The sequence below is a fragment of the Alligator mississippiensis genome, chromosome 3, assembly GCF_030867095.1.
Source record: "Alligator mississippiensis isolate rAllMis1 chromosome 3, rAllMis1, whole genome shotgun sequence".
Classification (NCBI taxonomy): Eukaryota; Metazoa; Chordata; order Crocodylia; family Alligatoridae; genus Alligator; species Alligator mississippiensis.
In genome coordinates, this window is record NC_081826.1 from 119,099,699 (window position 1) to 119,115,624 (window position 15,926).

General features: G+C 39.1%; 1 protein-coding gene across 1 annotated transcript in view; it reads left to right on the forward strand.

Annotated features, from left to right (window-relative positions):
- The window catches only part of MYLK4 (myosin light chain kinase family member 4), a 98,845-nt gene extending 83,375 nt beyond the window's left edge, over window positions 1–15,470 (forward strand). Inside the window, exons 9-15 of the mRNA XM_014606696.3 lie at window positions 221–362; window positions 2,160–2,230; window positions 3,069–3,197; window positions 3,893–4,045; window positions 4,597–4,675; window positions 7,592–7,667; window positions 9,818–15,470. Coding sequence (XP_014462182.1) covers window positions 221–362; window positions 2,160–2,230; window positions 3,069–3,197; window positions 3,893–4,045; window positions 4,597–4,675; window positions 7,592–7,639 — 622 coding nt within the window. The 3' untranslated portion in view covers window positions 7,640–7,667; window positions 9,818–15,470. The remainder of the gene's footprint in view (window positions 1–220; window positions 363–2,159; window positions 2,231–3,068; window positions 3,198–3,892; window positions 4,046–4,596; window positions 4,676–7,591; window positions 7,668–9,817) is intronic.
- Window positions 15,471–15,926: the final 456 nt, after the last annotated feature.

The following is a 15,926-nucleotide window of genomic DNA, read 5'->3' on the forward strand; positions in this document are numbered from 1 at the left end:
TTCAAGATCTGGCTACACTGCATCTGATTAAAAAAGCAGTCCATCCAGAGCAACACAGCATACTTGAGCACAGGAAGATTAGTTTGTAGACATGGCCATGAACGCAGGAGAGAATCAAACCTAGATTTGGGACTAATGTCAGTTAGGTGGATCAAAGCAGGTAGATTCCCTGAAAGCCAACTTGGACTCACTCACTGTTCTACTATTTTTCTCTTTGCAGTGTGGAAGGAGGAGAATTATTTGACCGAATTATTGATGAAAACTGCAACCTGACAGAGCTGGATACTATCTCATTCATAAAACAGATCTGCGAAGGCATTCAACACATGCATCAGATGTACATTCTTCATTTAGATTTGAAGGTACAAAACATGATTACTTGGCCTCTACCAAAGAAATGCACTTTCCTTAATGAAGGCTACTGGGGCTCTATAGACTCCCACAATATAGTTGATAACAAGCCATATTGCGATCTCTCATCTCTTTCAAATCTGTGTACATTTATTGTAATTGCATTGACTCCAGTTGAATCATTTCAATGTAAATGAGATCAGAATCAGGGGCAGATCACACTAGTCTCATAGTATGAGCTTTCTGAGGAGGACTTTTGCAGCAAGTCAGCAGCTACAATAATGTCTCTTTATCACCTTTCATCTGTGGATCTCAAGGCGCTATACAAACATGAATTAATTCACCTTATTTCTCAATGACGTTGATAAAATAAGGAGTAATAGTGTTTACCAATAAGGAAACTGAGACAACTGAGAAACCGTTATCCCCTTACAGCTAATCTGTTTGGCAGGTAAGGTTGTTGCCAATATCCCATAGGGTCTGGCCCCTGCTGCTCCTGGGGCTTCAGGGGCCTGACCGTGTGAGACAACAGCCTTGGGGCATATCTCTGCAAGCTGGAGGAACTTGCCATGAGGTCTCCACTCCAGATATGCCCGAGGTCAGGGCCAGGCAGCATGAAATGTGCACCCCAGGAATCCTCTGCAGGATTTATTTGATTGCACTATAAGCACACAGACATCTGCCACAATAAAGCAGCAAAAACTGTTACTAAGACAGTCAGACAGCCCTTTTTATGCATAAAAAGTTTTATGGCCAAACAAGGGTGAGGCCTTTTTGCAGCTTTAGATTCTTTTCTTGGAGCTGCTCAGTTTTGGCGTAGAGTTAGGAATGCTGGAAAAGAGGCACAGTTACATTCAGGGAGTTCTCAGCAGAAACCCCTCCAGTTACATAATGGCCATCAATGGCAATTCCATACAGTTCTTGCTGTCTATGACTAATGAGTTTATGGCAGGAAGCCTGTAAAATGGAAGTGGCTCATCAGGGCCTCCAAAACTCCACTACAGGACATATGTTTTTTCAAAATCCGAAATGCAAAGTGAATTTGTGATGGCAACAAAGGCTTACTAACATTTTAAGTGTTTAGGGCTGTTTTCTTTCAAACAGGACTCAATGAGCAACAAGACAGGATAGCTATAAAATTGCTTGGAAAGAAACATAAGACTACAATTTAGAATGTTACACTTAAAAGACAGCAAGCCAAATTCTGCTCAGTTGCTCTAAGCCCACAGTAATTCTATTGAAGCTAATGCATTTATGCCAGTGAAAAAGAGAGCTGTCTTTGACCCTGTTGAAATCCAGAGGGATTTTAGCTTGCAAGTCTAACCTTTGGGTAAATATCTGAAAAGAGCAACAAACTGATGTGACTAACTAATGTATCTAAGTTGGGTCACACAGTTGTTCCCAGAACAGCAATGAAATGTAGAGCTAAAAGATAAACGTCAAAGCATAGCAAAATCATTTTTTTTTAAATCCAATGTTAGCTCATGAAGGGCTGTAAAGTCACAAAGCCAACATCCTGAATCTTAGTGTGGAAGCTTCCCAACCTCTGCTAATGACTTCTTTATCTAAACTGCTGCATTATGTCAAATGGAAAAGCTGTGGAAAAGAAAAAAGTAGTGTTGGTGCAGCCTGCTACAGCCTCTAATACCGTACGATTGCAAATGAAAATCTCCATAAAGAGAAACCTGCCAAAGCTGAGAGGCTGACTTTATGTTTTGCAGTGGGATTTTTTTCATTCTAGTGTAGTACCCCAAAAGCCCAGTTTGCATTTTCATTTCTCATTCAAGTTTCCTCTCTTCTCCTGACAGCCTGAGAATATCCTGTGTGTGAATCGAGATACTTATCAAATAAAAATTATTGATTTTGGATTGGCCAGAAGGTATGTACATATAAGAATGCTATATATAATAAACAAATTATGTAACATCAAAAGCATTACATGTCTTTGCAAGGCTCAGTCTGATCCATTACAGTCTTCTACTGCCTTTGAAACAAGGCAGATGCAGGCCATTTTAAATAATCATCCTTAGGGATAAGTGTATTCTCATATGAACATAAAATTAATAACATTTCAATGTTTGATCATGTCTGAATAATATATCATGTCTGCCGCTGTTGGGGACAGGATATTGGGCTAGATGGAACATCAGTCTGACCCAGTATGGCATTTCTTATGTTCTTATCTGTATATCTGAACACTGCCATAGATAGGATAGACATAACCAGTGGTCTGTCTAGTCTAGTATCCTGTCTCCAAATCTGCCTCCAGTACTAGATATTTTAAAAGAAGGTACAAGATACCTGTAGTGGACAATTATCAATAACATATACTAATATTAATTATTATAATGACCTGAAGACATTCAGGGCTGGATCGTTTCATAAAAACATGTTCAAACCAGAAGTTTTGGACTTAATGCTGGAGCTACTGGTTGAGGTTCTCCAATCTGTGTCACATAAGAGTCCCAACAAAGGTATCATAATGGTCCCATGGATCTGAGAGACCCAATTTTGTTCCTAAACCCTATTTATGTAGAGAATGGTTTGTACCCTGAAGTTTTACAGCTTGCTAAACATTTGTTTGTTGTAACAATTACATCCTTATTTTCCATCCATATGTCCAGCTGTTTTCTGAATCCTATTAAGCTCTAGGCATCAATGATAGAAACTGAGTTAGAGGCAGAATTACTGTTTTCTCTCAACATTTCATTACCTAGATACCAACCAAGAGAAAAACTTAAAGTGAACTTTGGAACTCCAGAATTCCTTGCACCTGAAGTTGTGAACTATGACTTTGTCTCCTTTCCCACGGATATGTGGAGTGTAGGTGTCATTGCCTATATGCTGTAAGTAATACTTGCACCTCTACCATACAGACGGTTTCTTCTCTACTTCGTATTAACTTTCAAAAGTTTATTATGTAACATGAATAGTCACAAAAGCTGCACCTGTGTTGAAAATTCCAATCCTTTTCTGAAGGCTAATTCATGGAAAGCTCCAATTTGCCTTTCAGTTCTGTCACATTATACAGTTCTAGAGAACATCTTATGCTCACTCTGTGTGAGGAATTTCCATTAGCATGGGTAGAAATTCTGAATACTAAATGAGATCAGGATTTGCAACAGGAATCCACAACCCAGAGAAGAGAATTGCTATGCAGATCATAGAGCAATTTCTTGCTCTTCCAATATACATAATAATCTTTCCTTGGAAAACTTTTATTCAAGCGCAACAAAGGTATTATGGGTTAAGGCCTAATCTTGCCTAGCATCCTAATGCTGGGTAATTTCTGAGCACATTCATCATCATGTAGGAGATATTCAATACTGTATCTCTTAGGAGCAGTCCTTCTTGGGCAACAGTACATGGTGAGATGATAAAAGTACAACCATTTACAATGAAACAATCCCAGACAGAATAACAAAGAACACAGCTGAGGAATCAGACAAGAATTTAACTGCTTTATATCAGCTAGCTAGATAGCATAGTTGTACAGATTTGGATTACTATCTATTTTATATTCCATGTGTATTTACTTCAGGCTCAGTGGATTGTCTCCTTTTCTGGGTGATGATGACAACGAGACCCTCAACAATATCCTGGCTTGTAATTGGGAGTTTGAAGAAGAGGAATTTCAAGAAGTCTCTGAAGATGCCAAAGATTTCATCTCAAAGCTTCTCATCAAGGAAAAATGGTACTCAAATCCTGTAGTTCTGTGCCTTTCAAATGAACATTTGATCTCATCATATTGCAATACACTAGACATGTTCTGTCACTTACACTACCAGACTCAGTGACAGTTCCAATCACTGTGATTATTTGTCAGCAGTTCCCAACCCCGGGTCGCAACCCAAACGAGGGTCATGGGGGTAATGCCAGCAGCGCCGCACACAAAAAACGAGCTGATCCCCATGCCGGGAGCTCCCTTGCTCCTGCCCCTGGGCCACCCCCACACTCCACTCTCAGCAGTGGGTTGCAGAATAAAAAGGTTGGGAACCACTGATTTGTGCCCAAGTAGACTATTATAAGTTAATTTCACTGGTGTCCTTTGTTAGATTTCAAACATACTGGTGTTCTGAGATAGTGGTAATATACTATCATTATAGTACCAGACTTAACACTCCTAGTTATCATATATCAGCAACCACCATTGCCAAAAGGGTGGGCAGCAAGCATCATCCATGAAAACTATTGAATTGTAAGGTCTTAGATGCACCACTTACTAACATTCTCTCCTTCTCTTAGCTGGAGAATGAGTGCAACCTCTGCCTTAAAACATCCTTGGTTATTGAACCAGACACTTCACTGCAGACTCCAAAATCAGGTCCTTGAGTCTGAATTTTCTTGTTCTTTGCTGGTGCCTTTTTTGTTGCTTCATTTTGTTGTTCTTCTGAGATTTTCTTCTATTTTTGAAGGCATGGTCAGACAAAACATTTTATCCTGGTATAATTGTCATTATTCTGGTGTAAGAAAAGTAGTGGAGAGATGACATAAATTCTTAAACTGAGTAACTTCACCCAACCTACTGGAGAATAACCTCTAAAGGAATCAAGAGTGATATTCTAGCAGAATAAATTAATCAGAATACCTACATATATGATTTTTTTCCTGGCCCCAGTGTAATTTACATTAGTATCCAAACCTAGTGCAAATTATACCCGGATATATGTTTATCTGCCCATCCACTGAGCATGCCCTGTCATTGGCATTTGTTTGCTTTGCTTTTTTATTTCAGGTTTGCGTATTAGTGCATGTTCAATGGCTTTGTATGCTTGTGTGAAGAAGTACTGGTTACTGTATGTTGCTCAGTAGATCAATTTGTTACCAGAATAACAGACAGTACACAAAAGAGTGTGAATCACTGGGGTGTGCAAAGCCAGATTCTTCCAGTTTTCAAGCACACAAAGGGATAAATTCTATTCACTGCTTTTAAAATCTCATTCAGATTACCCAGATTTAACTCCTGTTAAATGGCATGCCTCCCTACCCAATTTACATCATTTTTACTTCCTAGAATCCCAAGCAGACCACATTTTTTAATTTAAATGGCTTTTTTTTCCCCACCCCTGCTTCCCCCAACTGCAGTGTCCTTGGAGAAAGCCAGCCCAGTGGGGAGGAGGTGAGCAGCTGACAGAGGTGAAAGAACAGGCTAGGGACTATTTAGAAAAGCTGGACTTGCACAAGTCCATGGGGCTGGCTGCAATGCACCTGAGGGTACTTGGGGAATTGGCCAGCATGATTAAAGAGCCTCTGGCCATTATATCTGAAAACTTGGGGCAATTGGGACAGGTCCCAGATGATTGGAAAAGGGCAAATATTGTGCCCGTCTTTAAGAAAGGGAAGAAGAAGTATCCGGGCAACTACAGACTGGTCAGCCTCACCTCAGTCCCTGGAAAAATGATGCAGCAGGTCCTCAAAGAATCCATTTTTAAGTATTTGGAGGAGAAGAAGGTGGTTAGGAACAGTCCGCGTGGATTCACCAAGGGCAAATCATGCCTGACCAACCTGATTGCCTTCTATGATGAGATGACTGGCTCTGTGGGTGTGGGGAGAGCAGTGGACTTGATATACTTTGACTTTAACAAGGCTTTTGATACAGTCTCCCACAACATTTTCTCAGGCAAGCTAAAGAAGTATAAATTGGATGAATGGACTGCAAGGTGGATAGAAAACTGACTGGATTGTTGTGTTCAAGGGGTAGTAATCAATGGCTCAATATCTAGTTGGCAGTCAGGATCAAATGTAGTTTGCCAGGAATCAGTCCCAGGGCCAGTTTTATTCAATATCTTTATCAACAGTCTGGAAGATGGGAAGGAGAGCACCCTCAGGAAATTTGTGGATGACACCACTCCTGATGGAGTAGTAGATAATATGCTAGAGAATAGGGCTAGGATTCAGAGAGACCTAAACAAATTGGAGAATTGGACCAAAAGAAATCTCATGAGGTTCAGTAAGGACAAGTGTAAAGTCTTGCACTTAGGACAGAACAATCCCATGCACTGGAACAGGCTAGGGACTGACTGGCTAAGCAGCAACTCTGCAGAAAGGAACCTGGGGGTTACAGTGGACAATAAGCTGCATATGAGCCAACAGTGTGCCTCTGTCACCAAGAAGGCTAACAGCATACTGAGCTGTGGGAGCATTGCCAGCAGGTCAAGGGAAGTGATTATTCACTTTTATTTGGCACTGATGTGGCCACATCAGGAGTACTGTGTCCAGTTTTGGGCCCTCACTATAGAAAGGATGTGAACAATTTGGAGAGTCCAGTGGAGAGCAACAAAAATGGTTAGAGGGCTGGGGAACATGACTTATGAGGAGAGGCTGAGGGAACTGGGCTTGTTTAGTTTGGAAAGAGAAGACTGGGAGGGGGATTTCATAGCAGCCTTCAGCTACCTGAAAGGTGGTTCGAAAGAGGATGCAGCTAAACTGTTCTCAGTGGTGGCAGATAACAGAACAAGGAGCAACAGGCTCAAGTTGCAGCAAGGTTAGATATTAGGAAAAACTTTCTCGCTAGGAACATGGTGAAGCAGTGGAATGGGTTACCCAGAGAGGTTGCGTAATCTCCATTCTTAGAGGTTTTTAAGACCTGGGTAAACAAAGCCTTGACTAGGATGATATAGTTCAGGACAGTCCTGCTTTGAGCAGGGGTTTGGACTAAATGACCTCCTGAGATCCCTTCTACCCTTAATTTTCTATGATTCTATGACAAGATCCTTTTAAGGGCGCTGCACAATATTAGCACTGGTAAGTGTGCAAACACCTACACATGATTCAAAAGATAAGCCCAGATATTTAAAAAAGGAATCTATAGTGTCAAAAACACTGACTTGTTCTGCCCTTTCTGAATTCTTTGCAACAGAACTTCTCTATTGTTTATCCATAGTCAAGAAATGAGTGGAAGCTAAGAGCTGGCATTTTCCAAGAAGTGCCTTGAGTCAAACAAGGTTGAGAAGCACTGCCCTAGTATATCTCCCCATGATCCTGTGGTGGCAAGGATCTGGGAAAGCAGGCTGTCGTGGCATGTGCTTCAGAAAGCATGGGATGCTATGTGACATGGCAGGGAAGCCATGTGCATTCCAAGGAAGTTTTTGCCTATGCATTTTGCTTCTGTGCTTGCACTGCTTTAAAAAGTGCTTTTATTTAAACTACTGATGTTGCAGTGCTTTGCCTTTACATTAATCAGAGTTAAGAAGTGGTGGACCTTCAACTAATGCTTTCACTGGTTTTCCCCCTCCTCTAGGAGAAGGCTAAGTGCAGCTCAGAGTCTCAAGCACCCATGGATCAATGACCTTTCTGAGAGGGCAGCCAGATGAAAGGTTTGTCCAAGTCTTAGTTTTCCCCTCAGTAGTAAATAGTGCAAGCTGTATAGAAGGTATCTGTGGAGAACCAAAACATATCACTGTTCATACTGTCAGCACACCAACACAACCCCCTGGCACAACTCTTTGAAAAGCAGTGTCACCAACACCTGGAAAATATTGGCATAATCAGTAGGGCAAGTCTGTCACAACCATGAGAAACAGGCGATAAATGATGGGGCAGCCTTTGGCTACATATAAAATTGTACATAAGCAGCAAATCCAGTGGGTCAAATCCTGACTGAATAGAAGTCAATGAGAAAACTCTCAATGGCTAGAGATGATGCGGGAGTTTACTCAGTAACTGTTCAACACTGAAAACTTCTGGTTTCTTATAAAACAAGCTTGGTTTAAAGAGGGATAAAAATGAGGTTGCAATGTTATTTCTTTAGAAAAATAACAATAAAAAAATGAGAGGTAGACCACCATAAATCAGTATGGCTTCAGCAGAACCAAGCTGTTGTATCTGAGGCTACACTGAACCTGGCCCTAAAATGAAGTTGTTCCATGTTCTTGAGGATCCTGTAAGCAAACAGGATGGTTCTTACAAGCCATCGCTCTCTCATTCCTTTTCCCTGTATTACTATCTATGCCCTTTAATTAACAAACACTCCATTAGTGGTTCTCAGACTGGGTTGGTCAGCTCTCCCCAAGGGGTGAGGGCAACATAAGTCCGCTCTCATTCTCTGTCTCCAGTCTTTGGCTGCCGCCTATTTGCTCATGTGCTTTGAAATCTGTCTACCTCAGATGGTAGGATGTCCCCTCCCCAAACCACTGCAGCATTCCCACAGCACCTCTTATGAATCACCACAGGAACTGGTGTCTCTTTTGAAGCACCATGGGAACCAATGCAAAGGACTTTCGAGGCACATCTGAGGAAGACCAGTTGTGGGCCATGAGATGAGACAGAGAAAACATACACCATAATAACCATTTCATTTTAGCTTTGCACCACAAATAGCAAAATAAAAAAGGTACCACTTTTCATTATGTGGGGATTTCTTTTATCATCATCATCCATGTGCTAAGACAGAGTCAACGTTATGGAATAATTGATGTGTGTGGTTTTGCTAGCCATTGTATGATAAAAAAAATGATCATCAATCAGAGATTGAAAATGTCAAGTAGGAATAGTCTACTATGATTTGGGGCCACAGCAATACAAAGCTCAGGTCAGGCTAATTTACCTTTACCATCACTTGCATTCACTACCAAAGACACATAAATGTACGTTAATGCAGCCACACCTAAGTTTGGAAGAAAAATATGGGACCTTGTTTGTCCTATATCCTCAGCATTAATCCTCACATCACTGAATATATGTCAGTTTAAAGCAGATGAGGTTTTGGACCCATTACCAATTTTGTATTTTTCATAATGTTTTACCAGTCCATAAGGATTGATAACTGATGTTTTCTCCTATATGTTCATTTTAGGGCTAGTAGCTAGGCAACAAATGCACATTGAAAAACAAGTATCATTGCAAGAAAGAGACTGTTGCAATTAACTGTCAGGGAAATTCACATGTGAGATAATCTTGATTACTGATGGCTAATCCATTAAAAGAAGGAATTCAGTGCGTAACAGACTTTTTCAAACTTTGTAAAATTATAACTTGACTATTATCTAACCTGCAGGAATAGATAGGGCTTGGAGTTTTTTCCCCTAAATGAATATCAGTTTCTGTTTACTCTGTCAGTGGATTCATAGTTGTGTTCATGTTTTGGTTTTGCCCAGCTCACAGTATCATTCATATATTTAGATTGCCTTATTGAATTCATAGTAATATATTTACACACTAATTTATTTTTAAAATGTCATCATGACAACAGGGGCAAAATAAAAGTTGTTACATTTCATGAAAATCCTCCTGTATCATTTCTCCAATAAAAAACAGGCTTTTCCCTGTTTTATGTTGCAAAGAGCATCAAATGATGTTTTACACAGTGAGCAGTGGTGGGGAAGAAGTGCCCTTTGTAAGCACAAAGATCCTGCATGGTGCTTTCTTCCTTGCAAAGAAACCAGCTTGTGTTTTTCCCAGGGAATTTAACCAAATAATTACAAAAAGTATATTGCTGAATTAATTTGATTATGGTTTTATGTTACAGAAAAGCTGCTGTGTGGTTACTGCTGCTAAGAGTTTTGGAAATATCAGCAGTTCTGGTGCTTCCACTCCCCGTGATGACTTGAGGCTTTTACTAAGTGGACCAATACCACTTTAGCTGCAGGATAAGTCCCAGCATTACTGAGCTGCTGCTGCTTGATTCAGCTTTCAGAAGAGAAATGCTGCTATCAAAGTTCACAGAAAGGTGTTTCTGCTCAGTCACCATGTATTTCATGCCTGAGATCACTATCCTAGTGTGGATTTAGAATGATATTAACTCTGTTCTTGTCTTGCTTTCCTGAATTACCTATCTGAGATTTTTGGGAGATTAAAGCTCTGATAGCTCCTTCTCATCTCAGCCCAGCAAGCAGAATATTATTTCATTGCAAATGTAACTGAGGTTGATTTGAAATTGAACACTAAAAATGCTTTGCAAAAAAAAATAAAAAAATAAAAAAGACTAGTAGACACTTCAATACTGGAGATTCAAGATCTGATTCTCCTCTCACACTAGTATGAATAAGGATTAAGTCACCAAAGGTAAAGCTATACAGTGAAATGTAACAAAGCTGTCTCTGTGGTTAGGCATCTCTTTTGAGTAGGCTGTATAAAGGATTACCTTTATCTTTTTTCAGCATGTAACCAGCATTGTAACTGAGGGGAGATTGATACGGGAAACTGCCCCAGTCCTTCACTGAACCATCCCAGCCAAGTGTGTGTATAACCTGCTTGTGAAAATTTCCAAGGACAGAGATTCTACCACCTCCCGAGGTCCATGTTTGACCACCCTCATAGTCAGAAAGTTCCTCCTAATCTCCAACCTAAATTTGCTCTGCTGCAGCTTGAGGCCATTGGTTATAATCCTGTCCCCTACAGCCACAGAGAAAATCCCATCTCCATCCTCTCTGTAATCACCCTTCAGGTATTTGAAAACTATCAAGTCCCCGCTTCATCTGTTCTTCTCCTGATTAAATAACCCTAGTTCTTTCAGCCTTTCCTCAATAAGTCTTGCTTCCCAGGCTCCTTATCATTTTTGTCACTCAGTGCTGGACACTTTCCAATTTGCTCAGAAATTGGATGCATGAGCCTACATCCAGTTACACCCTTTACTTCAATAGAGAATTATTTTGCTTCCATTACTTTGGACCTATGCCAATGTGACCATAGTATCTCTAGTGAAGTCAGTGAAATGGTATTAGTGTAAAATTAGTGAGAGGAGAATCAGTCCTCAATCACAACCTAGACTAGGGGGACTGGCTCTTGAAACTTGACAAAAATTTTCAACCAGTTTTCTTTTGTCTTTATTGTACTTCACAGCTTGCAAAGGGGACTGGGAATGTTTGTGACCCTTGGCAAGTCACCAAAACAGTCTGAGCTTCAGATATTGCATCTGTAAAGTAGTGATATTGGCTTGCCTTTGTGTAGTACTTTTTGGCTTTAATGACAACATAAATGCCAAGCATCATTATTATCTGACATATCACTGTGGCTTGAAATATACTTGGCCAATTCATTTCTAATTAAACAATATGTTAGGACGTATCTTTGAAACTAATGGAAAATATGGAAAATAATTATAGTAAAAGGCATCAGAGACAGCCCAAGTTAACAGCATTTGAATGGCAATAATCCCCACCCAATGAGCTGTTTGTCATACATTTGCCCATTCAATATAAAATGTAAAGAAGAGAGTTTAATGCTTTATATTCATCGGACATCACAGATGTGATATCACTGATTGATAGTCACACAACTCCAGTTCTGTCCAAAGTTGTGAAGCCATTTTGTTACATATTTTGAGTTGTGCCAGCAAATGAAGAGTATTGCTCACCTGAGAGAATGCTGCAGACTAAGGCTTATAATTAATGCTATTGTATTGTATTGTATTGAATGTTGCATTTACTCGCGTGCATATAGCATTATCAGACCAAATTAAGGAAACTCTTAGGAAAGCAGACAAAGCACTCTCCCTTTCTTACCTCCTGTTCAAAGTCCAAGGTCATACACACAGTCTCCATCTTTATCCCTACTCCTAATACAGATAAAGTTGCACTATCATCAATGGAAATGGGCCTGGGAAAGAACTGATTAAATCTGAGCAAGGAAACTAGGATGTGATCTTTCAAAGGATGCAGCAAGCTGCTTGCTTTAATCGCCATTCTCAATTGTCTTTCCCGAAGTGCGATAACTACAGAACACCTTTCTGTAAAGTTGGAACTTATATGATATGCCAATATCCTGATGACCTGATATTGTTAGCTGCTTGCATAAACAACTCAGTGATGATACTGAAAACAGCAGGCTAAAATTGGAATAATAAGATTTTGCTACACATTTCAGTGCCAGTAACATGTATTTCTTTACCTTAATGTTCTTTAAATGGATAAGCAAAAGTTGCATGTAATTTTGAATCTTGATAGCTATACTAAAATAACTGTGTGCCTATAGTCTTAGAACTACTATCTATGTAAATATTAAGTTGAACTGATGATATTTGATGTTTGTGGGAAATGAAGAACCTATGAATACTGGAGTAATAATTAAGAGCTTGATGATGCCTTTTAAGAAATAAACCCATGTTAGGAAGGTTGAAAATAAATTGCACCAAGTCAGCCATGGTCTAAGAGAACATGGTCTCCACTACACTCTTTTATAGGATGCAGTATATTGGTACCCTCACACACATAAGTACACACCTGTGTTTTCACATATGTGGCGATATACTTCCAGTGGCTACCACTAAAGGCATGGGACCCCAAGATCCCCACCCACTTTGGGATTTCTAGCACACCTGTCAAAGTCAGCCCTAAATTTTCTTTGGACGTCAAAGACACAAGAATTAGGCTTGACTTTAGTCTCATCTTAGAGGAATTCTCTCCCTCATTAATGCATCTATATAGGGCCAGATCCAGTATGGATCTATTAGTATACTAGAGGGACTTGGCTTTCACTCAGATACAAGATAAGGGTCAGCTAAAACCTTTTCCATGCTAATCTCTCTCTTTCCATTTCTCATTCTTGCACTGTTACCAATGCATCTCCATCACTGGTTAAAGATATGAGATAGCCCAGGCTGTTAACATCTGATGGATTTTAGCAAGATGTCATTTGGTACAGTGAAATGGTATTGTCTGGTTCCTAAAATCTAATGCAAGTGTAATACTTGCAACAAAGATATCAGCAAGGAAGTGCAAGAAACATTACAACAAGCATTATTGTTCCTGGTTATCATATTGATTTTGTTTCTGTAGTGGAGTGAGATTAAGATGATGAGGAGAAAGACTACCTGTACATAGTTATCATTAATACTTTTCATTATTATTAGCAACAAATGGCTTAAGTAACTTAGTGCTTATGTTGGTATGCTAGCTAAAAAAATGTCTCAAATGGTATTTATTTGTTCTCTGATCATTGTAATTTTAGTAAAAAAAAAAAATACTTGACACGTAGCTGCATTAGTAGAGTTTTGGAAAGCATAATTCTGTCTCATTGCACTTTGAACAGCATGATGTTGTGTTCTGTTTGTTTGTGTTCTGTTGGGTTTTTTTAATATCATGTACCATGTATAGCAGCTACAGATTGCTACATTCAATTATTATTTTAACAAATCATTATGGATTTTCTACTAGGTTATGAAAAGTAATTTTCAAAAGCAAGTTGAGTGAATGAGTGTGTTTGCTTACTGATATTTCTTGCTGTGTATCGCTGTAAAGATTTGATTGGGAAACTGTGAATTACTGTAATTGAGAGAAGGCTTGGGTGTGAAGGGCACTTTATTAGCTATGGTTACCATGTTCAGCTGTATATTCACAGATAGGCAGAGATGGCTGCAACTGCAACCAAAGAACAGAGTAAAACAGGAGCATCAGTAAATGGGTAAGGAGGAAAAAGGTGTCAAGATGCAGTATCCAACTATAAATATTACCATATTTTTCTTGGCGCAGAAAAGTTATGGGCCAGATTGTGGCAGTACAGTAATTTACACAAACTGAGGTTTTGAGCCTAAGACTTATGTACAACCTCTCTGTTACATTGTGTAAAGAAAAATAATAACTATTTGTTCATGAGAGGAAATCTGCAAATATGCCATTACAATGTCTTTGAGGTGATGTTCAATAGGAAGTCAGTAGGGAGTGAAGGCTCTCAGATGCTTCGAAGAGGTACTCAATATCTCAGAAGATACTGTTCTTGGAGCATCCATACTTTGCCTGTTTAGGCACCATGTGACAAACACCACCTAAATAAATCTTGGAGTGCCCATAAGAGTTAGGATTAATTTTTGCAAATAAAACAGAGAGATGAAGTGACTTGCCCAGGACGAAACACTGAGATCAGAATTAATTGATCTGAGATATAAAACATACTCAGTCCTCTAAATAAGATATGGGTAGCTTTTCAATTTGTTATGCATGTTGAATACCATGGAAATTATGACTGAGTTTTACTATAAACAACATACGCAAAGTTATACATATAAAGAAGCACATCCTTACATGATAGATGGTTTGACACCATATGATAATCTAAATATTACATCTGAAACTAAAGTTATTTATTAAAATTCACACAAGTCAGATGTTTTCAAGAGGCATGTGCTGTACGTCACTGAGTTGAGACATTGGCCTCAATTCTGCTTTCTACAGGACACACAGAATAACACCAATCCTATTCCACAGTTCCTATGGTCACAATGAAAGAAGTATTTGGTCCATCTTTTATGACACAAGCAGTATAGGAGCCTAGTATTAGGGGTGAAACTAGTTTCTGCGCCCTGAGTACTGTTTACTGATCAAAAGGGAAAAAACTGCTGCCCAATATTAAAAAAAAATCATCCTAATGTTTAGCCAGTACATGCATTTTTCTGATAGTGATACCAGCAATGTAACAGTCTAGAAATTATACCATCTCTCCTACTGTTTGTATCGCAAATTAATTATGGCTTTTTTCAGCAGACTGACTCCCACCAACAGATGCCATTGAGAAACATTAGCATCATTAGCAAAGTTCAGACAATAGAAATCTGAAAACAAAATTACATGGTCGCATAGCTACTTCTGACCTTGTGGACTTTCAGAACATGACAGTGAGCAAAATGAAAGCAAGTTTCCTTTAACAGCCATGCTTACACCAGTTATAACAGCATTTGGAACATAAGTAAGCATTTAAAATAGTTCATTCTTCCTGCCTTCCAAAATAAATGTTGCATCTTTACACATCATGTTTATTGTCAATATATAGTCGCAATTATGTCTAGTGGGAATGCGAATAACATTGCATGAATCCATTTAGGGACATTAGACAGTCAATTTCACCTTCCATGAAGGCTTATAGGTCAGCAACTAACTACCTATTTAAAACTGCATCAAGGTATCGCTTTGTAAATATGTTGTGAAGCTATACTGTTGAAGTCAATTAAAAATGCAATTGATCACACCTAGCTGAAGTAGCACTCATGTTTGTGTGTCTGACAGCAAATTTTAAAATTAGAGGAATGGTGTAACAGAGCTAGGAATATAAAATGTGCGTATGCTTCTGCAATGTATAATTTTGTTCTTGGACAACATTTTTTGTAGTTAACACTTATATCTATGGTATGTATTATTTGTGAAAAACATATAGCAATCATGTATGCAAACTATTACAGAATAAATACTAATTCTTACTCCAAGCTTTTTTGGTTGGCTGAATTTAATGCACCTGACCTTACCTTTCTTTCTGAGACTCCAAAAATAAATATTATCTTCATATTCATACCATAAAGTACAAAAAGGTGTTACTTCCATAAAAACAAAATTGGCTGGCTACCTCAATGGCTCTTTTGACAGTTTCAAGCCTCCCTCAGCCAGCACAGTGAGGGCTTGATCTAAAGCCCACTCAAATCAGTGAGAGTCTTGCCACTGACTTCAATGACCCTTTGATCAGGTCTCTACTGTTAGGGAGATCTCTTTATTGCTGGGGATCTCTAGTGACTGCCCAGTAGAGCTTTTTCTATAAATCAGCACACATTGTAGTAACTGAAAAGTCCAACTCTTTATTATTTTAAGAACAGATTTTAACCTTACACAAACAGGGAACATATCAAATGAATGACCCAATCTTCATTCAAAAGAAAG